Raw genomic sequence first — 26,436 nt, 5'->3', positions numbered from 1 at the left:
AGGCCCTCTTCCACTCAGACTGCTATCTTGCACTGCCATGTTTCTCCCAAAGCAGAGAAGGTCAAACTTGTGTGTTTTTGCCTTTAGTGAGTGGCTGCAGAAGATGTATCAAGACAAAGAAGAAGAGTGTTATTGTACTGATAGACGTTTCTGATGGTAAAATCTTGACAATGGAGGTTCATACTTATCAGGAGCTTTTTGTCCTTGAAGGCCACCATCGCTTCACAGATGGGAGGGGTGAGCAGGGGAGTGCTCTAAATATTCTGATATCCACACACTGAACCTGAAAATGCTGAATGTTTCAAAAGGTTAAATTATTCATGTTTTTGCTGTTGTGAAAGGTTTCTTTATATCAGCATTATTTTTAAACAGAAGTCAGGACTAAATTTTTCAGTGAAGATAAACTCTTATCTCATATGCATCGTGTATGAGATAAGTTCAGACTGATATGGACAATTAAATGAGGGACTATCCCGTTGTGCATTGTGATATATATCATGACTTTTCCAGACTCAGAGTCAGTGTCTAAGACTCTACTTGAAGCATGGCATACAAATCAGAGATAATAGAATTCAAATTACATTCCAAACTCAGATATGAGGGTGAGGACGCCACAGATACAGCTCCGAGTGGCTGTAAAACATAAAGCCGGCAGCCTTTACACTTATCTCAAGTCTGCGTTTATCTCTTTTAAGGAAAAGATGGACTGCCCTAAGATAGAGAGGCCTCTTGCAGAGTCCAGCTGATAATCACCTGTTAGAAACTCTAATCTTATCGCTGTTTGCTTTGCCGAGGAAAGCCCAGGAGGAAACTGGCAGAAATGTTCTCCTGACTGGCTGGCAACCCGTGGCAGGAGACTGTGTCAGACGTGACGTGGATGTAGAGGAGCAATGTGTTGGATTTAAGGCTTGGCAGCTGCTAGTGTGCCCACTATTTTCCACCAGACTGGCATTTATTTAGATTGTACATTCAAGGACGTGTTGAGGATGAAATGATATATTTCTTTTCAACGTTTTGACATCTTAGTCACAAGTTTCTGACAGCTCATCTGATGTATGTTTAGTTTGATGCACTCGGGTTTACAGACCCATGATTAATGTCTATAGAGCTACAGTACCGCACATTTACTTCCAGACCACAAACTCACATTTTCTAAGAATACTTCCTCATTGCCAATCAGTATGCGCTGCTGTAACACAGTGCTCACTCATCCAAGTGGCTGAAACAGCAGTACTGAACGTTAGAAACTATGAGGCATGTTTGTTTGTCGCCTGAGAAAAGAAGCGACAGCACGAATGGTTAATCGCCTTAAGGTAAATTGCCCCTGTCCTTCTTTTTTTTTTTCCTCTCTCGCCACATTGCCTCTTTCTTGTTGTCGTGTCGTACCATTAATTAGATTTGCCCTGCTCAGCACAACCCATTCCATTTAAAGTCTTTGACGGAGGAGGAAGAGAGCAGAGAGAGAAGGGGGAGGCGAGACATGGAGCGAAGAGGGAGGCAGAAGGAAAATAAATTAATGTTTCTGTGGAGGAAATGTTTGAGGCTGCTGTATTCAAAGGACAAGACAGAGATACTTTGTGACTGTGTGAGAATCAGTACATCTGAAGTTTGCAGGAAGAAAGGACAGGAGATAAGACATTCAGCATTCATAAGTGACTTATCTAACCTTTGAAAACAGCTCCTTTTCTGCTGTGCCACAGGGAAAATATACAGTTGATCTGTTTGTTTAATGACTCCAAACATTTGATGTTTGAGCTGCAACAGTTTTCTGAACCTTATCACATGAACCAGAGTCACATTTGTTATCCCTCAAGAGTCCTTTTTGTGTGTCGCAGGAGACAGACTCGCTCAAGTCGACCACCAAGATCTGCCGCCAGCTGATCTACCACCTGACCCCTCACTCCAAGTGGACGAGGCAGAGCGTGCCCAGGAGGAAGTCTCAGGCCTGGTGAGTGTGTCCTCTCTGCCGCAGAAGGACAGAGGATGAGCAAGAGTTCACACACATACATTCAGATATGAAAAGGATCTGCACAACTCAAAATGATATTCTCAACAAATATGGTCCGACTTAGAGAAGCTCTGTGACAGCTTTTAAGAAGTTTCAATCCAGTATTTCATTTAGAATAAACCTCAGAACCACCACCCTGCATGCTCACTCTCCCCTCCCATCATACCCACACTCGAAAAGGGGAAAGAAAAGAAAAACAGAGCCTGGGGAGAGATGTTAGAAAGAGGACAAGGAGGCAGAGCCAGAGCCAGAGGCTTGTTCAGCTGAAGCTCGCCTGGTTAGCCTGCACGCTCTATCTCCCCTACTCCCACATTTAAATGAGAGAAGAGAAGAGACAGAGAGAGGTTACATCTTCTTTAGTTGAAGGATTCCTTATCATGATGAAAACTGATTTCAAAATAAGGCTTTGACAGTTTTTATTGTCATTTCACAAACACACACTGCTCCGCTGAGCACCACAGATCATTCTCCTCCTCTTTTACATCTGTGATTTTTTATATCTTCTTTCTTCTCCTTTTCATCTCACCACTATCATCTCTCTCTCTCTCTTGATCTCCTCTGTCCATCTTTCCAACCCCAATTCGGTCAAGGCAGATATCTGTCTAACATGAGTCTGGCTCTGCTCAAGGTTTTGGCCTGTTAAAGGAAGTTTGTCCTTTCCACTGTAGCTTTCTTAATGCTGCAAAGTGCTCTGCTCATGGTGGATTAAGATGAGATCAGACTGAGTCCTGTCTGTAAGATGGACTGGATCTTATCCTGTCTTGATGTTGAGTCTTTGTTAATATAACAGAGTACGGTCTGGCCCTGCTATGTAAAAGCGTCTTGAGAAAACGTTTGTTATGTATAAATAAAGATTGATTTATGGATTAATTTTTGACCACCAAGACATTCAATCTGTTGTGTCAGCCACCAGTTTTGTTGGTTTACCACAATGTTTCTATCAAATTCCAGCTAAGACACAACTGAGAACTTGTCATGTTGCAAGGTGCAGACATACGAAAAAAGAATAATTTTACCCCAAACAAGAAGAACATACCAGATCAAATATTTACATGAGTATTGATTTGAATAACAGTAAGCATGAACCATCTCTCTTAATCAGGGAGAGATTTCTTGTAGCCAGATCATACCAGTCTCATCTCATTGAGGTGTTCACATGAGGCATTTTCATTCTGATCAGGCTGTTATTATGATTATGATTATGATTATGATTATGATGATTATAATTATAGTAATTCTGAATGCCCCAGAAGAAAAGCTCTACTCAAAAACAGCAAAATGATTAACATGTGGCTTCTTTTTAATGCATTAAGGATGTGCTTCTCAATATTCTCTCCCCTATGTCACTTATTCATTCATTTAGTTTCTTGGTAAACTCAGTGTTCCTTCATACTCTAAAACAAAACTAAAGTCAATATTTAATTGAGGAAAGTCAAATCATCAACTCCCATCATCTTGTCTTCTGTTTTCACACCTGCTTCTCAGCTGCAAAAACAGATCCCCACCTGATACTATGGTGACAGAAACAGCCTCACACCAGTTTAAACACCAGCTGAGAAAAGTGTGATGTGTTTGCTGAGATTCTAACAACCCAGAGTGTTTCCAACACCACGCCACGGCTTTAATGTTTACTGCGTAAGCGCCTCAAAGGATGGACCGAGAGACAAACAAACCTAAACGAGAGGCATGACTGTGCAGTCTGTGCTGGATGTGAAGGTGGACAAATGGACCAACTATCCTCAAACTGCAGGCCATCACAGGGCAGAGAGTGATTATCCAGAGAGAATCAAGCAGGAGCAACAAACTGAACACTGATTGCTGAAGCAGCGTGAATAAATAAATATTCCCTCCAACTCAAATGGAGTAACAGGTACATTTTAGGAGACGTTATTAAAGAAAAACACTCCAATGATAATGATGCGGCTCCCTCTCCCCGAGCAATTAACCCAGATTGAAAGATTTTTTTTGACAGCTGGAGCGAACATCCCGCCCCAGTCTCCTGGTTGCAATATTTTTGAAATAACACTCAACAGCACAACAAGGCAGACTCTCCCAGTGTGCTCATTAGCAAGCTTCTGTCTCTCCCACAGCCTTTGCTGCAAGAATCCAGACAGCTGCACTTACTCTGTTTCTTCTCTCTGTGAATATAAAGCTCACTAAAACAAGCTAAAGTGGACATTTTTCATGCATTTGAACACAGTTTACCTAGTATCAAACACTTTTCTGTTATTGATCTTTTCTTTTCAGTTTTTCTCCTCATCCTCACCTTTACGCTTACCTAATCCTTTTTTTTTCACAAACTCCTTCATTTCTCCTGTTTTGATTTCCCTTCTTTGCATTGATTTCCTTCCTCCCCTTCCTTTCCTGTGGGATTTTTTTCCTCTTTCTTCTTGTGAGAGTCCATTTTGTTCAACAGTTGCCACACAGAGCGGTTCTGCAGTTTGAGCCGAGGCTCTTTAGGGAAACGCTCTGTCAGATGGAGAGAAAAAAAAAGAGGGGGAGGTGGAATCACTGCAAGGTTGCCGATTAGAAGCCTTGTGTTTCCCTCTTTTTTCTTCCCGTCTCGCTTGGAATCGATCGGGAATTTGATCTCTTCATGTTTAGGGATGAAAAAGCATATATATCCTTACTGTATTCTTAGACTTTTATTTCTTCAAGTGACATTGAACAGTCTGTCCCATCATTCTAAAAATGAACTGCTGCCTGCCCTCCAATCACATTAAATTGAATTATTTGAATGAAATATATGCGATTGGTTTCTAATCCCTGTGCAAAAACACATAAATCATGATCTGTGCTTTCATTACTCTAGCCTTTATTGTTTTTAATACAGTACTTTGTTCTGCAAAGCAACTGTCAATATAAATATATTATTAAGCAATGCCATTTTGGTATCTGCTGCATCCAGTTTTCAGAGAAGTACTGAGTCCCCAGAGGAGGTTTAATGTTATTGTAATTGGTATTGAATCTCAGATTGATTAAGCTCATAATTTTTATTACACTTAGAATTGCCCTTCCAGCACATATTGAAAAGATTGGATTTTGATTGCAGATGCTGTTTCATTTCTTCTCTTTACTACAAGGAAGCTATTGATGCAGCAGACATTACAGCACATTTAAAGAGATGACTTTGGTTCAAGAAGACGACAGAATTCTTGAGTTAAGCTTTGGAGAGAAAAGGATCTCCAAGTACTGAAGAAAATCTGTGCGTCTGGCCATTTTTGCGTTGTTTGAGTCAGCGTAGAACACACCGTTCATCAGAACCACTCACAGGATTTAGTGCTAATGTTCAGTCCTGCTGGTTGTGCTGATGATAGAGTGAAAGGCATCATGGGTATGACAGCTGTTTGGGCAGGTGTAATCAACAGTGGGCAAGCTTTGACAGTCAGTGTGAGTTCTGATATTTGACCCACAGTGACTTTCCTCCCACAGTTCACACTGCAAAGGAAGTTCCAAAGTTATTTTGTAACTTTATTAATCTCTGTTCAAAGCTCAAAAACGAAACGGAACAAGATTTAGTTTCATTTGACATCATGAACTTTTTGAAAACATATTTTTAATGTTGCCTAGGTTTGACTTAGTGAAATATAACAGCACTAATCTGATATTCCCACGTGTGAACATAACAGTTTCACCACATCTTATTTTGATAGTCTTCATTTTGCAAAATAAAACTATTGCTAAAGCAGGCTTACAAAACATTGAAGCTCATATGTGCCAAGGACCAGTCTCTAAACTTTAAAAGCAGTTGGCTTTTTTCTCTAAATTTCCTGTTTTGGTTTAACTTCAGCTAAATTTTTGATCAAACTCCTACTTAAACCCTTAAACACCTCAAACATGATAGTCTCCCAGATTGTCAAACAGCATTTCAAACACCCCACCACCTAGCTGTGAGCCAAAAAGGCCAACACACAGAAACCTATGCAGCCAATTTCTCTAACTTTAGACAACCTGCCTTCAAATGTTGAGAATATAAAAACCAGTTTGGTCAATTTGACATTAATGTTCTCTGAACAGTTGCATATTTCCACAATGGACTCTAAAAGAGGACTTACGGCCAATTTCCACCAGATGCGTGTCCAGTCCGTCCCTGATCTTTCACGGCAGCGGATAGTTTTCTATTCTAGTCAATGTGTTAACTCCCACTGGATCCGCTCAGTTGCATTCCTGCTGCGTCTGTGATCCAGCAAGCCGGAGCCCTCCGTATCAGATACACAAGACTTCTGTTTCTGCCTGATGCCGGAGCACGACGCATCAAACTGCACAGAGCGTATAGGAAGTCAGGCATCAAAACAAAAGTTAAAACCTCAGTTTAATTTTCAGTATAAAACACTCTTATCACCAGATCGTATTTCCCTTAACTACAACAACAAACCGTCATGATGAGTGGAGCCAGGTTTGAAGTCAACAGGTGTGAGGTTTTCAGAAGCCAATAAGGACAACATTATTCAGTCCGGAGTCGGATAACGAGGGGCTGTTTTCGAAACCGCCTACTATGTAATACCACGTATTAGCAGTACGTACTGATTTGGCCAAAATTCAGTATCTAGTAAGTAGTATGTGAACAAGCGCATAATCAGCAGTATGACAAAACTCCTCGGATGTCGTACTGATTCAGGAAAATTTCTCAGTATGCATCGTACCAGTCTGCCTTGCATACTGTTTCCACAATGCACAGCACTCGTTCCGCTTTTTCTTTTCTCTTCTTTTTCTAGATGCCAGCACAGCATATTCATCCTTACTATTTTGGGAGGGATCTCTTGGAGTGATTCCTCTTTTTTAACTCCTTAAGACTCACACCCAGGAGTTTGCTGCATGACTTCTACTTTATCGATTCATCCTCCTGCTGCCACAGAAATCCTGGAGGAAGAAGAGACACGCCCACCTGTGACCCACTTTTGATTATTCACAAACATGTCTCTTTCTCCCTTAACTCCGGAATCGAAAAGTCCCTCCAATATCAACAAGATAAGGACCTGTCTTTGCTCATAAACTAAAAAAAACTGATTTCCTCTGGTGGCATCATCCTCTTGCCTCTGAATCATACCTTGTGAAGCATTAGGCGGTTGGAAGCCATCTGGAAATCCTGGCTTTGACTGCATTTGGTTTAGAAGTGAAAGTTTTTTAGACATCTGTGCGGTGGAGGATGCTTATGACCAGTTTCTCCTCTTTAACGATGACATTTCTAGTCCAGAATCCTTGACGTCTTTTCACAGACTAATCACCAGAGAAGTGCTCACTGATATTCTGTCTGCAGTTTCCTCCCAGCTCTGCTCAGGCTAATTTGCTCTAATCTTTAAAGAAATCCCCTCTACCTCTCCGGCTCACTGTTATTTTGAAGCCCTCTCTTTTACTTGATCTTTTAGGTCCACAGCAATACTGTTGAAGCTCCACAGCTTCCACCTTTGCAGTCCTAACTGTTGAATATGTTTGACTGACCCATTTTTTCAGGCCATAGCTGCATCGATTTGTCCTAAGGTATATATGAAAGTCAATTTTATGTATTTGCTTTTGAAATCCCTCCATAGCAAGCTACAATCCCTAAAATGTTCCTTTGGCCGCATGTATTTGTCAGCTATTTTCTTTTTCTTTTTCTGAAGCAGAGGAACGGATGGATTCAATATACAAAAGTAAAGAACACATTTTAACTTCTGAGGATGAAAGTGTTGCAAGAAAACCTCGGGGAAATGTAATTAAATAATATATTTAGTTAAAAAGAGGAATAGCTTCAAAATCCTGAGTTCTAGACTTACACCATCGAGCATAAATACTTTAGCTTTCAGACACAAGACACGGATGGTAAAGATGTAGATCCAAGTGGTCTACATACTGTTTGAATAGAAGACAAGGAAACCAGCTCTGTGTGGAGGAGATGAAGCTCTCTATGACTCTTTGATGGCAGGCTCAGCCAAGATAACACGTGACGTGCTTAACATTCATTGTTCTGATGAAATGTCTCAGCAACTGTTGAATGGGACACAATGATATTTTGTAAAGACATTTTTTGTCATTTTTTAAAAGAGTGCCAACAATTACCAAACACCAGCAAAACTAATGACATTCCCTTACACATGTTGATATGCTGACATGTTGACGTGCTGACATTACCGTTCCCCTCACAAATTCTGATGAACAGGATGTTAGCATTAAGCATGACAGTGAAGTCTATGTCCTTTTCCAGAAAAGCCTGTACAAAATGCCAACATTAAAAATCATCCGACACATGAAACAACGATTTAGTCCTCACTGATATCAACCATTGGTTTCTACAGACGCATGGTAAAGCCCAAAGATGGAGGTCGTATTGGAAATGCTGACCCAAGCTACTTTTCGATCACCTAGACACTGACAATGAGGTAAAGGTCTGTCAGCACAGTCACACCTCTAATAAGGATGGGCATTTCAAGCAAAAATACTATTCAATAATCATTGGCATTTATTCAGTGATTATTCGTAATCGAGCTCTCTGACAGCACGTGGGAAACATCAAGTTGACAGATCAACAACTAACACAACATTTGTTGTGATGCAGGTGTAGACAGTAAAAGTGAACACTCCATGGAACACCTGTCCTGTTAACGGACTGTTAACCGTGTCCATTTGTGTGGCAGACACGTCTATCTTTATGTCAGTGTTCCTGTGACACAGCAGAGTGGTGTGTGTGTTTAAATTTCACAGCCATGCTCAGTGCCTGCTAATATCTCCGTTTCTAAATCTCATACCACTACACACGTATTACCAGCAACTGTCTCCAATGTTTTCTTCTTCTTTTTGCGCATGGAGGCGAACGCTCGCGTCAGCCTTCCCTCTGAACGGAATACATTTTCTGAAAAAAATATAATCAAAACCTAACATGAACATTAAAACAGTCTATATCAATATATAAGCCTGAGTCCTCTCTATCATCCGAGTCCAAGTCCGAGTCATCCCTGCTCGAGTCCAAGTCGAGTCACGAGTCCTGCAAAACAGGACTCGAGTCCAACTCGAGTACTACAACACTAGACTGTCCACATTAGACTCATGAATCTCCTTTAACACCAATGTTAAAATGGCCCATTAACATCAGGGGCATGTCCAGAGGGGTGGCCAGGAGTGACACCAGCCCCCTTGAAATCTGACTGCACACTCTGGGTGCCACCCCAAACTCCTGGACTATGGTGGACTATTTTCTGTGTCAGAGACAGGAGTTATGTTAAAACCCCCTATCTGGTATGTGTTAACAAGCAGGCAGTAGCTTTCTTTGTATGTAAGATGGCATATGGTGCACAAATGGCTTGTTTTGACATTCTAAGAGTGTACATGATTATTTTACTTTTGGTTTACTGCATGGATCAAAAACAGACTCTTGTCTTGGGGGTTGTGTATCACTAGCTTAAGGTATCTTCTGTTGCTCTGTGTTCTTACCTTGAGGTGATGCCCCTATAATAATAATAATAATAATAATAATAATAATAATAGTCCACCACCTATAGTCTTATCACACCAGCTTTTTTGTTCACAGCTGCTTTGCAGTGCATGGAAAAGGGAAGCTAATAGTTATCCCTTGTTGTGACTTTACATGTGACATGTGTGCGCTCAGCCATTTGTCACCCGACTTAAACAAGTGTGTGACCCATTTCTTCAGCCAAGTCACCCCCCTGAGGTCTTCACTGGGAGGCCAAACAGGCTCTGACTCTGCAGCTGTGACCTCGGAGTACCTACAAGCAAAGTTGACTCCTGAGGGCGAGTGAGAAGAAAACATACAACACAGGGAAAGTAATATAGAAAGAAATATTATGTTTATTATGTTTTGACTGGACAATCACAGGATTTTTCCTCTCTCTGGTCATATTTCCATTCAGAGATGGAGCATTCCACTTGAGTACACCATGCACTCAATCTGCTTCTGTTTGACCTCCACTTTTAATAGAGACTTAAAGATCTAGCCACCATCCTCATCCATGAATAATTGAGGGCTTCCCGCGGTTTTGACTCAGATGCTGCTGGATGAAGAGGAGTAGGAGGAAAAGATCCTTACAATCCGTCCCTCCCAACTTCAGGGCACAAGTTTAATGAAATAAGAACCATTAATTGTGTTAAGTGGTAAACTTAAAGTTACACATGTTTTGATTTAACAGCAGCTTTAAGACCGTCAGCTTTAAATACAGCATATCAGGGTTTCCTTGTTTCTTATCCAGGGATTAAACCTCTCTTAACCTCTCATTGATTGGATTTGCTGCTGCGGGACAATACCAGAAACCAGGATTGTTTTGCTTTTGATAATCTGTGGGTCTCTCTGCTTTGAGCCTGATACAGATCACTCCCCGCGATCGAGCCCCTCGGTGTGTGCTTGGAGCCCTGCATTTTAATGCTGATTTCATAACTGTGCCTTGACACAGTGTGGCACACTCAGGCGCACTCCTCCATGATACACAGTTATGTAATGCAAACTGTTTCCTATGTGTTCTGTCGCAGTATTCTTCTATCCTATAAGCGTCTAGATTGTCACATCGAATCACATCATGGGTGAATTTATAGCTCAGTGTGGAGTACATTTTGCATTTTACACACTGCATAGTTGCATTAGGGTACATTCTGTACCGAGAGGTTTCATAATCATTGGCATGATGGCAAAAAATATGCTTTTATCTTTAGTCAAAGTCGCATATTATTAGAAATGATCTATGTCACATACATAGTGGGCTGTTTGTGTTGTGCTTATTTCTGTAAAGACATTTCATATTTTCAGGGGTGAGTGGACCATGTTTTCCCTGTTATATCTGTCATACTTGTATGTTGTATGTTGTGCTGTGAAAAATATTAAAGATTTGACATTTTGCCCCATACTCATGAAAGTTTTTAAAGCGGAGTAACTGATAGCTAAATAAGATTTATTGCACTCCCTTGAGCTCTTTTCTGTCCTTCTCTGAACTCATTAAACTCCACCTTCACATCTGTTGCCACACATGACGGATGACTAACTCTACACCTTCAAGGATTTGACTATTTGCAAGCTGAAGAATCTTTTTACTGATTATTTTCTATGTGAAAGGTTCCTTTTTTTCCCTCTTTCTTCTTTTTCTTTTTTAACATGTATTGTTCCTGTCGCTGTTGTTCGCTTCGTTTTGAAGTCCACTTTACTACTTCATTCCAAACTTCAAAACAAAATCTCCTAGAACTGAGCAACAAATCTGCAATTTCAAAGCACTTCACAGCCTGAAGCTGCTGGGTTCCCACATACACAGAGGGAGGTTTTATCAGCACTTCCCCTTAAATGTTTCACTGAAATTTAATCCAAATTAGCTTCAGGACTATTTTTTCCTTCCCAGAAAATGTGCCATTATCCTCATGAAACTGGAGGACATGGTTGGTGTATGAAATCCCCACTTTCATGTTTCCAAGCACATTTCCTTCTCAAGCGTAGTATCAGTGTGACAGCTGCATAGATGAGGCAAATTTAACTTCATTTTCAGCTTAGAGTGACTGTAAATGACTCTCATTTACGCAGGGCAAACTGTCCGAGGCGGAAGAGTCACATTTTTGATGCTAAGGTTAAACAAACTAGTTCAGGAAATGTTTTGCGCTATAGCCCGCGGTCACCGGCCTTAAGGCAAATTCAGACAAAAGACAGAAACAGAGGAATAAAGCAGTATTTCTTTACAAGCTGCTCACTTTTCGAGGATGAGTTTGTACATTAGACCCTGGTAGGCTCTCCCACGACTGAGCAAGACGACCACGCATGTTTTATACAGGTGCCTGAAGGCAAAACAGCTTAGATCGATCAGAGGAATAAACAGGTCAGGACCAAAGCGTTGATGAAGCAGACATTGATCTGACCAATCCCACGGGTCTGTGGAACAGCATCCACTTCCAGCGTTTCTCAAGTGCTTTATTCCACTCCCCTGAAATGAGTGTTTCTGCATACTCAGCAGGAGGGCCATTGAATTTATGTTAGAGCTTGTCATCCGCTGAGCTACTATTGTACATACATTTTTGTTTGAATACAAAAAATAACCTAATCAAAATATTAATAAATGTCACAGCTTCTTGTGACAGATATTTTTAGAGTTTTAAAAGTCATAAATATGTTATTAACGGCTAATAAATAATTAACTAATGCTTTAGAGATCAGCTCAACATTTGCCTTGAATAAGAGTGCATGGGTTTGCCAGGTTGAGGATATCCCCCTCTGGCTGCTGACTTCTATATTAACTTATCTTGCTTTGTATTAAGCCACCCTACTTATCAATCTCCAGAGTTATATGAGAATACTAAACGTCCGCTAACGTCTGTCATTTCAATATTCATTTACAGCACCTGGTTAGCTTAGCTTAGCATACAGAGTGGAAATGGGGGAAAACAGCTAGCCTGACTCAGTCCAATGGCAACAAACCTGCACATCAACACCTCTTACCCCACAAATCAACATGTTTGGTGTTATTATGTTTAGTAAGCAATACAAAGACTAATAAAAAAAGATGTACATTGGCCACGGTTACATGATGTTTTTTAATTCGGAATTAATTATTCAGAATTAAATCATTCGGAATTGAAGTATTCTCCTTTGCGTTTACATGGAAATAGTAATTAAGAATTGAGCTCTACATGGATGTTCAATCGTCTTTATTCAATTCCGCTTACGGTCTGGGGGTTGGGAAGGGTTCTGATTGGACAAGGGATGGGTGTGACGTATTTACGTCTACAAGAAGAAGACAGACTCCAGTTCCTGCTTCTTTTATGTTCGGTTACAACATGGAAGACCACACAATAAGTACAATTTTGGGCCCGAGACGCTTTTGTTGTTGTGTGCCTTTGCTTTGTTGTACTCCTGCTTCAACAACTTCCACTTGTTTTTTACCTGGGTGGCGTCTCTGTCAAGGAAACCTCCCTCGTTAACTTGGACGCTACAGCTTTAAAAGGTCCACATTTTTATGCTTCCGTCCATCAACTCTTTTCATGTATCCATTTCTTCTAAGGCTCCTATTAATAAATAGTATCGCTCGAGTCCAACGCTTGCTTCGGGTGACCATCCTGGAATATGTGCCCGCCAGCGCAGAATATTGGCGTCATCGCAACAGGACAAGGAAACGAGCATGCGCAGAACGACCGGAATTAATTTCAGGAGCATTGACTTTTTTACCTTTGATTTGAGACAAGTTTACCATGCTCCCCTGTTTTCAGTCCAATCATACATCAAGTTTGAAAAGGAGCAGGAATATTCTGGCAAAGGGAAAAAGAGAGAGGTCGAACAGTTAATATATTTACTTAACCAAATCTCATAACACTCACCACTAGTCTATTGTTAATGTCACGTAAATGAACATGAGGGAAAGAAAAACCCTAACCCTTGATTTATTACTGATTCATGAGGTAAATGAAGGGGAACATGTTCGAATATGTGGGAGGACAGATTACAAGTTTCTCCTGCCATTTGCTTTTAACTTTCACCCTGGTCGCAGATGATTGAAGAGCTGCATTTTAGTCTAGAAGGATCTACATGGTGGATTGACCCTTTCACCCCTTTTTTAAAACGCTCACCTCTCCAGCCCTCTTCCTCTTTCCGGGTTAAGTGTAGTGGGAGTGTTCCAGTGCATTGAAGTGGAAGCTGATAAGCTGAGTGGTGAAGTAGAGAAGCTGCAGACTAAACCTGATGATGAGCACTTAACTTGTGTAACATTAGGGAGACTTCTGTACTCTGTGGTGACTTACCTGACTCAGAGTGGTGCCAGACATGTTTCAGAAAATAGTGATTACAGAAATCAATGGACCGTCCTTGACCGTAAAGAGAGAGGCTGTAATCCTGTCTGGGGATGAATATAATAGAGTTATTGAAATGGAAGAAGTGATTACTGTTTTTCAATTATTTGAACACCAACTTTCAAAACAAAGTTGAAAAAGTTAGAAAGAGACATCCACAAAAAAAACGAAAAACAGAATTTTAATCGAATGACTAATAAAATAGTAAAAAACTTTTAAGGGCAAAGTTTAGATTTTAAGAAAATTACTTGGGTTTCTCTTGGGTTTCAGGCAGATCCAAGCATGATTTTTTTTATGTGAAGATTGAGAAACTGATGGAGAATTTGCTGCATTTAGGTTAGGTGCAGTTATAATGGAGGCTATCTCTGAACTTCATTCTAAATAATGAGTTAAGCCCTAAAAATCAATTTATAATCACTGGGGTCGATTCAAATAGACTAAAACTGAGTAGTGGGGATCTCTTCTGTTTCTAGTAAAAGTCTGGCAGCAGCTTCTGTTCAAGTTAGGGAGAGGGGGTGCTTCTTGGGGAGGTGAAAAGAGAGTTGGAATTATTCCACGAAAAGCTGAAATAATGTCAGGTAATGAATAAATAACGCCAGTAACATGATATCTGCAGAAGATGAAAAACCACAAAGGACTCCCAAAGCTCAGCTTCTAAGACAAACAGGGTTGCTCTGAAATCTCTCCATTTGAGGTTCTGTCAGAAAGATATTTAAATAAATCCCACTGGTGATAGTTCCTGATTTTATAGACACATAGAAGTGTTTACTATTAGCATATCAATTAAAGAAATATCATTATCACATATTACTCCACCAAGAGGAAGATGTTATGTACAGAATTTAAAGAGGACATAGTTGTAAAGTTGAAAAGGATCTGCTTGGGAGGAGAATATTTAAGTTTTAAAGTTTGTTGTTTTTTTTAAATAGGTGATTGTGTTTAGTACTTGTTTCTGATAGGTCAGTACTCCACAGCAATGGTCTATTATTTCTTGGCAGTACACAGTTGCTATGGATGCAACTATAACAGACTGCGGTAGACTTGCAGTTATGATATCAGCCTAACAAAATAAAAACATTTGATTTGACGATGGTTTGGTTTGTGTACTGATGGAAAAAAAGGAAAGAGGCATAAACAGCAGAGGAAAGGCAGAAGAGGTTGACACAAAAGACAGAAAACTGTAGGCCAGATGGAGATCTCTTCAAAATTAAAGATTGTGCATGAAGTAAACGCTCAGCAGAACAGGAGAAGGATACGGCGATGTATCAGGATTGGTAAATGTAATAGAAAATGCCACAAACTGACAGAGACAGATGCAGTGCTGATATTTGTGTTCCTGCTGGCCTTGTTTTTACCACACATCAGAGGAGATGTTCCATTTTGTGTGAGTGATAACAGCTTAGATAGTTCAAATCAAGAAGGCTACAGACTTTACAGTTACTTTAGTATGGACGCAGCTGGAACCATAACATACTGTTTACAATGGAAGAGATGTGATCATTTTAGATCAATACAATTATTTCCAAATCAATATTTGGTGTAAAATTATTGATTTATTAAGTGGCTGTCTAAAAAACAGGATGATGTATAGTGAGTTGATTGCTATAGAAGATGAAAGCTCCCTATCCATTACCCCCGACATGATCTCTTGTTCATCATGAGTCATACAAGATCTGTGCAGGTCAGTCCACATGAGTTGCAAGGATGATGTAAAGAGTTCATGTATGCTTAGAAATAGTTTTCATTCGGCGGTGGAAAAAGGCCGGCTGTAGCAGACTAGTTTTATGCATTATTAAAGCAGAGGCTGATCAGCTGAAGCTCTCTGAATAAATCTTTGTATCGACACAGGCGGCCTGCAGGATAAATTGGGCCACTGTAGGTTTGTTTTCCAGTCTGACCTCTATCCATTTCAGGCTGCGGTTTACAGCTTCAATCACAGATTCTACAGCGCTGTGTACTTTTCAAAACACAGTTTCTGCAGCCGATGATTAAAAGACACATTCACTTGTTTTGTTGTGACCTTTTCTGTAAGCTGGGTCTCTTCGCCTGCACTCCATTTACACATCACAAACCCCACATGTTTTAGTTCCCACCTCTGGGGTTTACATAACTGTAGAACAGAGAGGACCCTTGTTCGGTGTATAAAAGTTAACAACATCCCAGAGGGAAGACAGGCTATGGAAAGCAATTAGACAGTCTGCCTGAACCCACATTTAGCAGCCAATGGTTTGACACATGAGAGTCAGCTCTTATTAGATTCCTGCACTGTTGTATCAGTTGCTCCCGAGGATGTCAATAAATGGATTTCCCTCAGTTGTTTGCTTTCAAATGAGTCCCATTGCAGGGGGACGCTCTTGTTTCTCTTCATGTGTATGCGGGTAGACTATCCTTTGAAGTTGTTTGTGTGTGAGCTGGTCCAAGAGGATGTGCACTACTGCCTACAATTGGAGGGACCGAGATGAGACGTTTTGTTGTTTATGTTGTCAATCATTTGATGGACTATAGTGTACACTGTGGGCTTTAGAACTGCTAGCTGTGCCCCCAGGCCTGCGGCCAGCTGAGCAGCCCGTGGGTGGAACTGCGCCCACAGAGCCAGGAGGCAGAGGATTTGGGAAGGAAGTATGATGTTTCATATACTCTGTCTCATTAAAAGCCCATTATAGCCCACCCTTATCCTGCAAAACCCACACAGCTACAATATATAGAACAGCTTTACCTCAAAAAACAACCCAGCACAGGTGAGAGGAGAGGGCCCCAGCAGAGTAGGAAATCCTCCTATAAATAATTCCAAGACAGCAAAAGTCTATGCTCATTATCATTCCTTTACAGTGTAGTGCAGAGCTGCTCGGAGGTACAGTAAACCTCTGAATCACAGGCAGTGTGCCAAGAAACTGCCGACATCACCGTCACTGTAGAAGCTACAGGCAGTCAGTGAGGTTTGAATCGTTACAATAATTAGCCTACCCAGGTACCTATTAGTTTATTACAGTTTTTACGACTGAATAAAAACTAAAATCAAATTATCAAACCTTACACTCAAGGAGCAAAACATCATCCCAGATCTACACCACTATAAGCCAATGGTCAGCCTCACACTTTTTGCAAAACCATACACAAAGTGATTTGCAAAACACTAACACACTTGTATACATTAGACACAGAAGTATGTCATGATGTCTCTTCCTTGCAATTCCAAAGCCTGACTGTTAAATGACCACACCTATGAGCAATTGGTTAAACACAGTCATCAGGTGTGCAAACACACGATTGCTTAATTGTAGACACACCAATCAGGTTTAAGCATTATAAAAATGCAGCAGGTGAGTTCACCTGCAACTGGATACAGTGTTTCATGTTTGTCTGATATTTGCTGAGCTTACAGTGTTATGCACACTACTGTAGCAGCATGAAAACTGGGACCTGTTTTGTTGTGATTCTCGATGTAGACATGTTGACTGATTTGGGTATTTAGAGAGCAGCATTGGTCTTGTTTAGTGTTTGGTGAATTTATTGTGTATTTGCACTTTCTCTGTGTACTTCACTTACAGTACTCTTATCACTGAGAAGTAGAATTGCTAACAGTGTTTAAGGTTAGCAACAGCAGTGTGTAACTGGTTCAAACAGAATTCAATCATATGAAATGTGTTTGTTTCATATGGTAACAAAATACAGTTTTGATAAATTAGTGTATAGTTTTACTGAGTGTTTCATTTTTCAAAGGATCTGAGGTGTTCTGCCACTTGTGTGTATGGTTGTGTGAATTGTGTGTAGTGTTTTGACAAAATGGGCCCTGTTTTCAAAATCGTGTTCAAAATGAGTCCATTCTGATTTATAATTAATCTTTCAAGGAATTTGTTCATCATCAGACTTCAAATTCACTGATTTCAGCTGTTTACTGTATGAGGATTTTCTGTTTCTGAGGGATGTGTGGGTTTAGTCAATGAAATGATTAAACATTATCACCTTCGCTAGTCAGTATCAGAATTACTAATCAGTTTAAAAAATGTAAAGGTTTCTATCACTGTAGGCCTAAGCTATACCAGAGCTACAGCCTTTATTAATGTCTACACTGCCATCATGCTATAACACTCTACTACCTAGATGTAAACTAGCACAGCTGACAGATATTATGTCGTAGCATCAATATTTTGATCCAGAATATAAAGATAATGTTGTATCTAGGCTGTGTCAGGTCAAACATATAACCTCTCTGCTGGAGCAATATGTAGTTAGCACAGGGGTGGACGTTAACTAGCAAAGGGGACCAAAGGCTGGTGGTACTAGCTCTGCTGTTGATAGTAAAACAAGACAAACCAATTTGGTATTGTTTACCCGTAATCTCATTTTCTACATTATCTGACTTCTCAAGGACTGAACCTCTTGGTCCCAATGCTATTCATTATTTGTACTGTATATCTCTTTCGGATATCAGGGAGCTGGAACCTTTCCCAGCTGGCAATGTGTGAGAGGTGAGGTACGCCCTGAAGAGGTCCCAGTCACCAAAAGGACAACTTGGAGTGACCAATTCATTTAAAGAGCATGTCTTTGGATTGTTGGAGTGTGTGAGGGGACCTCATACCTGCAGGGGAAATCACGCAAACTATGTGGCAACAGCACTTTCCACTGCAGCCAACTAGGACTCCTTTTTTTTCTGCAGCCTTAAGTTTGAATACTGTTAAGGGGCCTGAAGAAGTAAAGTGATCCAGTGATTAGGAAAATTTGATGCAGGTCTTTCTGCAGATTAAATATGAACAAGAAAGAGGCCAAGAAATAACAAGAGCAGGAACATGAGAGGCAGTGAGCAAGACAGAAGAAAGTGAAGGAGGGAGAGATGAATTATAGCCTGTTCCTAGAATCGATAATCCTGCGAATCACAGCCCTGGAGTGCTACAGATCTTTTTCTTTCCCCTAACCAGGCAGAAAGGGTGACAGATGTAAAGCGTGTAGCCTGCCGATTTATAAGCCCTGAGACAGAGCAGAGAGCAGAGAGAGATGCATGATAATCCTTAGTGTGCCTGAGGAAGCAGAGGGACGAGCAAAGGCAAACAGGACTAAGACAAAGAGAGGATAAACTTAAGGCCACTTAACCAGAACATTCTTCCACTGTTTGTCGTATTTTTTTAAACAAAGTCTCCCACGCTTCCACCTCATTGTCATTTGTTTGGCAGATTCCTCCCGCTGACTTCTTCCAAGTCTGAATGCTGGTACAAACAAAAGATTTCTAATGCACTGCAGCAGGCTCTTTCTTATCCTCCAGTGCCGCCATCTCATGCAGGGAGCTTACTTAGAGCCCTCCAATGCATATTTAACAATACTGGTGTGGAGAGAACATTTTGTTTCAGATTGCTCTGTACTATCCCAGGCAGTGAGGGATGCAATGATCCAACCTGACAGCTGTGATAGTAATCGCAGTGTTTTTCTTCAGAATGGGTTCACCTCACACCTGTTGTCTGAAGTCATTTGGACTGAAAGAGACCATCACTTGCCTTTATTACTCTTGTCTTTCGCCCATTTTTGTCCCATTATCATGAGTTTGTCCATCAATCAGCTCGGCTTTTATCCTCCTGCCTGTTACACAAGACATCTCAGATTTTCATTTCTAATCTCTCGGAGAAGAAGAAAGAAAAAGATTGACATTTTGGAACATAAACTGTAGGTGTAGGTACAACTCTCATGTTTACAATACATATAAAACTAGATGAACACACTGATGAATTACACTAATGGCCTCATAAGTGTTGTGTTTTTTAACCTAGCTGCTTCCACCCTTGCATATATCTATGCTATGCTAAGTCAGCCAGTTGTGGAACTCCAGCACCACCTAATCACATTAGTCAGTTTGTACATCTTTGGTTTAAGTATTGCAAATGTTAATTGGAGAAAGCTTTTTGTAGCTTTGGAGGAGGCTCTCCGGTTACCTCAAGGGATGTCACTCGAGGCGTACAATTTGGCCTAGGGTATGAAACCTGAATAATGGAGGTGTCCAAACTGTAGGATGCTGTGGAAGTCCTAAATGAACATGCATCCATAGACTTCATTTTTTCTTCCATAATGAGTTCATTTTAGTTTGATCAGAGGATTATATTTTTATTTGATTTATTTTGTATTCATTGTATTGCACAAATAAAAGAAAAAAGGAAAAATAACTGCTCAATAACAAGAGCCAAGATATAACAGGTTAATTCAACAATATAGCGAACAACTAAGTGAGAGAACACGTGGCCCTTGTGAACTCCCTCCGGTTGATCTGGGCCCTTTGGCCGTCTATTTTAAGTCGAAAGTCTCAAACTTGGGTTTTAAGCTTGACAGTGATTTTAAGATGGATCAGCAGATCAGCTCTATAGTAAAGTCCATTTTTTTCACATTAGGCAGCTGGCAAAGGTGAAGCCTTTCCTTGCACGACAGCACTTTGAAACAGTAATCCATGCCTTTGTCACATCCCGGCTGGATTACTGCAATGCACTTTATTTAGGAATCAGTCAGTCCTCCCTCGCACGTCTCCAGTTGGTCCAGAATGCAGCCGCTCGCCTTTTAATTGGAGCACGTAAAAGGGAGCACATAACGCCCATTTTAGCCTCCCTCCACTGGTTGCCTGTGCATTTTAGAGTCCATTTTAAGATTATTTTATTTGTTTTTAAATCTTTAAATGGTCTCGCCCCGCCCTACTCTCTGAGCTGATCCATCTCTACGCCCCTGCTCGGTGCCTCAGGTCAGCTGATCAGCTGCTCCTGGAGGTACCGAGGTCCAAGCGGAAGCTCAGGGGGGATAGGGCTTTTTCTGTCGCTGCTCCCAAACTGTGGAACGATCTTCCTTTAGCCGTCAGACAAGCCCCCTCACTGTCCACTTTTAAAACTCGTCTTAAAACCCATTTTATTCCCTGGCTTTCGACTCAGCATGAGACCCTGCTCTTGTTTTAGTGCCTTTTTATTTTTATTTTTTATTTTTCAACTTTATTTTATCTTATTGTTCTTATTGATTTTATGATTTTATGTTTGTTTTTATCCATTATGTTTATGTACAGCACTTTGTGTCCAACTGCTGTTGTTCTTAAAGTGCTTTATAAATAAAGTTGAGTTGAGTTGAGTTGAGTTGAGAGGAGCCAAAAAAATCACTCACGGCTTTGTCTACTGGCATTCCTAATAAAAACATTGAATATAAAGACAAAGCATCAATGTAGAACAGAAAATCTAGATACTACTAAACAAAAAACAATGTTGATAAGAAGGATGGATATTAAAAGAAATGGTAAGAAGAAAAGAGAAGAAAAAAAAGTTAGGAAAGTAGGGAGATGTTGTGTATGTAAATATGGATTACTCTCAGGATTGGACTCATTATCATGTTGCATTGATTAACTGACCTAACAGAAAGTGTGCTATTTGTTTCTTGAATGAGTTTATACTAGTTGATATATGACTGAGTAAACTGTTCAAAAGTGATGTCCTCTGTATCTGATGGAAAACTGAGAGAAAGTCAACCTGAAAAAGGCTGCATGAAAATTGTTTGTTGACCTTGTTTGGTAAAGATGGATCCCCAGAGTAGCAAAAGTATAAAACAAACCACAAAATAGAATTTACCTGATAAGATAACCTTATGATTAGAGCTGAGTGATATTAAGAAAGCCGTTATCACGATAACATTTTTCAAATCAGTCAATATCGATAAATATCAAATCATTATTTCATTTGAATTTAAAGGCAGAATTTTGCTCCTGAGTGAAAGTTGAAGAAACCAGATGGTTTGTTAGCTTGTACCATGCTCTTCCTTTACCCCATCCTGAAAGTTACTCAATCAAGTGTATTAAGTTACTTGCTAATGCTGAGTCGACACAGTGTGAAACTAATGACTCTGTTTTGAGCTGGTAGGTTTTCAGTGTCGCTGTCGCTGGTTTCAGCTGTCATCTTTAAGCCCGCCTACCTCACCCCCTGCAACATGATTGGCTGTTGAATGCCGCCTTCTTCTCCTGTTTTATGTTCTGTGGCAACTAGCGTTTAAGGCACAGTAGCGCCCCCTATATCCAATTTTTATTGAGCATTTTTTATATTTATATACCGAAAAATTATTGATTTATCGCCCAGCCCTACTTATGATAACTTAGATCTCGAGGAAGTAACTGAAATTAAGTCATTATCACTAGAGAACTGAGTTGAGCAAATGTATGCATGTGTGTCCACTTAAAGCTTCACTAGTAAAAAGTTGTAAGGATCCATTTGCAGCTACTAGCACATAGCACCAACATCTCCCACAAATCCGTCTGTGGTCAATTTGCATCATAGGTTATGTCTGCATGGAGAAAATGGACAACATGTCTGGTTCTGCTGCATTTGTTTTAGCACCAGAGAAAAATTGAGAGCAACAGTGTTTTAGTGTAGTACTTGACTCCGGAGAAGTCTACTGACATAAAGATGTGAAAGCAATATCTATCTTTTAGCTTCTTTCTTTGAATCTTTAATGGTTACTTGTGATGGATGCAGGCCTTGAACGTTTTATGCTCAGTTCAAGTGGTTTATTCCTGTATCACTCTCAAAACTTCAAACACATGTGACCTGATTTTAAAAAATCGAAATAAAAAGATGAATCTCTGTCCTGAATGAAGCTGTCAAACTGACACATTGACGCCTCAGCTCCAGTTTCAGACAACATGACCTATCTATCATTTACCAACTGACCCAAACAGAAGGGAAATTATCTGTTTTCCTTGTTCTGTCTTTTTTCCAATCATTGATTCATTTCTTTACTGCCTTTGATGGTTGTTTTGTGCTCTGGTGTCTGGAGATGCTGCCTTACAGACGGCTTTACAGGAAAGAAGTGACAACCCGAACTGAAACAGCTGGTGCTTTTCAGTGGCTGACATTCAGCCCAGGAGAAAGAATTTGTTATTTGAGAGACTCTTACTGAGACACATCTAAATGCAAATTTCTTCCTTTACATTATTGATTGCTACACACTCTACTTGTGGGTGTTGTTTTTCTTTTTGCATGCTTTGCAGTTCCCCTGTATTAGCGGGACAGATTGGAATCCCATAACAGGGCCTTTAAAATCAATAACCATGGCATCATTAAGTAAAGATTGTTTGTCTTTACACACTGTTTAAACTAACTCAGCGACAACTGCCTTTTTTTCGCCAGGATCTGACTCACTGACAAAGTGTGTTTGTTGTGTTTTCATCTTTTTCAGTCTGAAGACCACCCTGAAGAAGAAACTGTCCGGTGACGTGGTGAACCTGTCAGGCATCCCACTGTCGGGCCGAGACATTCACCGCGTGGCATTCTACCTGCAGAGTAGCAGTGACGCAGTGTCAGCTGTGGACCTGAGCTTCACCGAGCTGCAGGACGAGAGCTTACGGCTGCTGTTGCCCTCCCTCGGCTCCCTGCCCAAACTGTCCATACTAGCCATCAACGGAAACCGTCTGACTGTAGCCATCCTGAAAGACCTGACAGACGCTGTAAAGGATCCCAAGAAGTTCCCTAAACTGGCCTGGGTGGACCTGGGCAACAATCTGGATATCTTCACCGTGCCGCAGCCACTGCTTGTTGCCCTGCGGCGCCGTTTCGGTTTACGCAGCAGCCTTCCCACCATTTACGAATACAGAGAGGCTCAGGCTATCACTGGCTACGCACAAAACATGGAGACCTCTGTGGAGGAGCCCAGCCTGTGTGAGGAGGGCGATGGAGAGGAGGATGATAGAGAGGAGGAGGAGGACAGGCTGGAGCTTCAAGCCTGGGGCTATGGAGAAGAAAACATATCAAAAAGTGTGTCACTGCACTTCTGTGGGAGGTGATCCCTTAGTACTGAGTCAAGCCTCCTGTGTTGGCAGGTGTCACTGTGAGAGAGGCTTACAGTGACCCACATGTTTCTGGAAATAACTTTAAAAGAAGTGTTGTGTGTCTTCGTGGAAGCTCTGCAATGCAAGTCAGGCACTAAGAAATTATTCACAGTGATTTAACTTTCATTTTCCAGGGGCGGCTGAACTTAAGCTTCGAGTTTTGAGCATTTTGTGCTGTAACAGGTTAAAAGTCAAAGTTATTTTCCACTGTCCACTGGAGGATCCCGGGGTTAAAGTGCCTTGACAAGGGCACCTCTACAACTTCAACCCTGCTGCCACATTTTTATGAGAAGTAGGAGTCCGAAATAGTAGCGAAATACATCACTAAAAAAATTATTCATTCTTATTTCAATGTCAACTTGAGTTTATTATGAGTTACATAAAAGGCTTCTGTTTTTTTCCAACAGTATTTGTTGACTCTTATTCTGAAATAATGGAGAGTTATGGTACATAATGAAGCGGACTGAATCCATTTAATTTAAACATCCTGTTTGCTTCAGTGAGTATGGATTTATTAATGCTTAAGCTGTATGTAGGAAAGCCACAGTGTGATACAATACTACACACATACACACACACACACACACACACACACACACACACACACACACACACACACAGTGATGGTGTGAGCTGGCAATGAACTGATTACCTCTGCTATCAGGCCTCGTTAGGCTCCTTCAGGCCCAGATGGTGAGCAGAGAATCTATTTTTTCTCAGCAAATAGGACTAGCCCAGATAATTTTGTCCAGTCTGGGTTTATGAGTGATTCTATTTATGAATCTGAAACATCAGCAACAAGAAACTGAGGAATTGAACTGAAAAATGTCTGCATTTACGTCATGTGGTGCAACAGTTTTAACCTTTGTCGTGGCATGAAACAATGCAACAGTCTCTGACTCTTTTCTGATGTGAAGTTCTTATTTTTTGTAACATTTTTTTTTAATGGACCTGACTGTTTACCGTAGCTAAACACTAGACCCCCACCATCAGAGAGCATGTTTACATGTATATTATTATTGCAATTATTATGAGATTTTTTGGGAGGCATTTGATAAAAACTGCAGCATGTGAACACAACACTTTATCCTGCCTACAGATGTTAATGTGACCTGTCCTATTTCCAGTTATTATTCAGGAAAGTCTGTCTGTTTGTGTCCACAGGGATGTTAATGAACAGGATGCTTGGTTTGTGCCTGTGTGTGTTTCTATGTGTGTGTACGAGAGCATAATTAGTGTGTGTCAGTGTGTGTCAGTGTGCATGGGTGCGTTGTGGACATGCAGAGAAAATTACTACCTTTGATCGTAGAAATGAATGTTTACTCATTTGCACTTTAAGGAGGCTCCCTCCCTGACTGCTCAAGCTTTGTTTTTATGGGTCGCTGCTGACATAAAACGTCTTGCTGAAATAAATGTTTTATCCTAACTGTTTGGTTTGATAGATCAACCATCAACTTTCATTCCAATCACTGTCATATTCAAACTGTTTGTAGATTTACTTAAGCTTGACTTTGCCTCATTAAACCATGGCCCACTTTTAAAGTAGAAGTGTTGTTTGCCTGCCGTTGCTTCAGAAATAAACATGATTTGAATAAAATCTTCTCTTTTGATGTTTTTATCGTTGGATGAAGGAGTTAATGTTTTTTCCATATTTAAAACACTTTTGTGCATTTTGCTATTCTGTGAGGAAAAGTGAAATAACACATCTGTGAGAGATTGACATTACCAAATACTTATCACTTAATTTTACTGCAATTATATCAAACTATTATAATCACGTATAAGGAGGTATGAAGTAGAAACCCAATCTGCTTTAATTTTGATCAATTTATTCAAGTAGTTCACCTTTTCATGTTCTGATTAAGCTTCTGCCAACAGTGAAACTTGCCAGGGGCATGACCAGGTGGCGGACCCCCAACCCACCACCATTGAAATCCGATTTGCCATCCAAGGTACCACTCAAGACACCCTCCCCAGGATTGGCTAAACACAATGTCAGAGGTGGGACTTATTTTCAAATCAGCTTTTGGGGCCTTTGGTTTGGTTATATATATTTTTTTTTTCACTTTTGTATGTAAATAGAGCATACACTTGCACCTCCATGTATGTTTTGATTAGACTTTCTTTAGATAAGCTAATAATGCTATAAAATAAGCCCTACCTGCAGCAGTTAATAGCCTAGCTTTCATGCCAGTTCTTTGCCTGATTTCCAACAAAGATGTTGAGCTGACCGGTATCCCCTGTGGGTGATACATTGACATGTACCTTATATAACCCAACTTAAAAAATACAGACTAGTCCTTTAATTTAAGTAGTTAAAGTCAATATGAAAAGTGGAGACAGAAATTGACAATGTATGCTCTTGAGGCAGAATAGGTAGCATGACATAAAGAACCAACCACCTGATAAATGGTGAGTCACTTTTAGCTCTGTCTTTGGTCTCACCAGCCTCTGAAGATCTGTCTCTTAGCTGCTATATGACTGATTTGCCTGTTTGCTTAATATTTTCAGTCAAAGAAATCTTCCCATTCAACCTATAGGAGATTCCATACTAGCAAGGTTTTAAATGTAATATAAGGGGTTCATTTTTTCATGTAACTGTACCATTTTGAATAAAAGGTCAGGATGCAGTATTTTATCATTTTAAAATCACAAAATGCCATCCTCCTTTATACCTGTATCTTTTATATCCATACTTTGGACAGTATATTTAAAGCCCTAACACTTAATTACTGTCATACCTCAGAGATACATTAAAGAAAGTCTGATGACTCTGGGGTTTTTACAGCAGCTGGTTTCCATGTCAGCATTTAATACTGTGTGTGGATGAGATGGGTTCTCTGTGTGGACCTGTCAGGAACAGAATAAT

At 40.4% G+C, this 26,436-nt stretch overlaps 1 protein-coding gene across 1 annotated transcript in view; it reads left to right on the top strand.

Moving 5' to 3' along the window:
* Window positions 1-25,162, top strand: part of lrrc75bb (leucine rich repeat containing 75Bb) — a 33,806-nt gene extending 8,644 nt beyond the window's left edge. Inside the window, exons 3-4 of the mRNA XM_034709926.1 lie at window positions 1,836-1,948; window positions 22,919-25,162. Coding sequence (XP_034565817.1) covers window positions 1,836-1,948; window positions 22,919-23,522 — 717 coding nt within the window. The 3' untranslated portion in view covers window positions 23,523-25,162. The remainder of the gene's footprint in view (window positions 1-1,835; window positions 1,949-22,918) is intronic.
* The last annotated feature ends 1,274 nt before the right edge of the window (window positions 25,163-26,436 follow it).

Source organism: Notolabrus celidotus, chromosome 19, assembly GCF_009762535.1.
Source record: "Notolabrus celidotus isolate fNotCel1 chromosome 19, fNotCel1.pri, whole genome shotgun sequence".
NCBI lineage: Eukaryota > Metazoa > Chordata > Actinopteri > Labriformes > Labridae > Notolabrus > Notolabrus celidotus.
The sequence above is the reverse complement of the archived record's forward strand: the minus strand, read 5'-3'. Positions and strand labels throughout refer to the sequence as shown.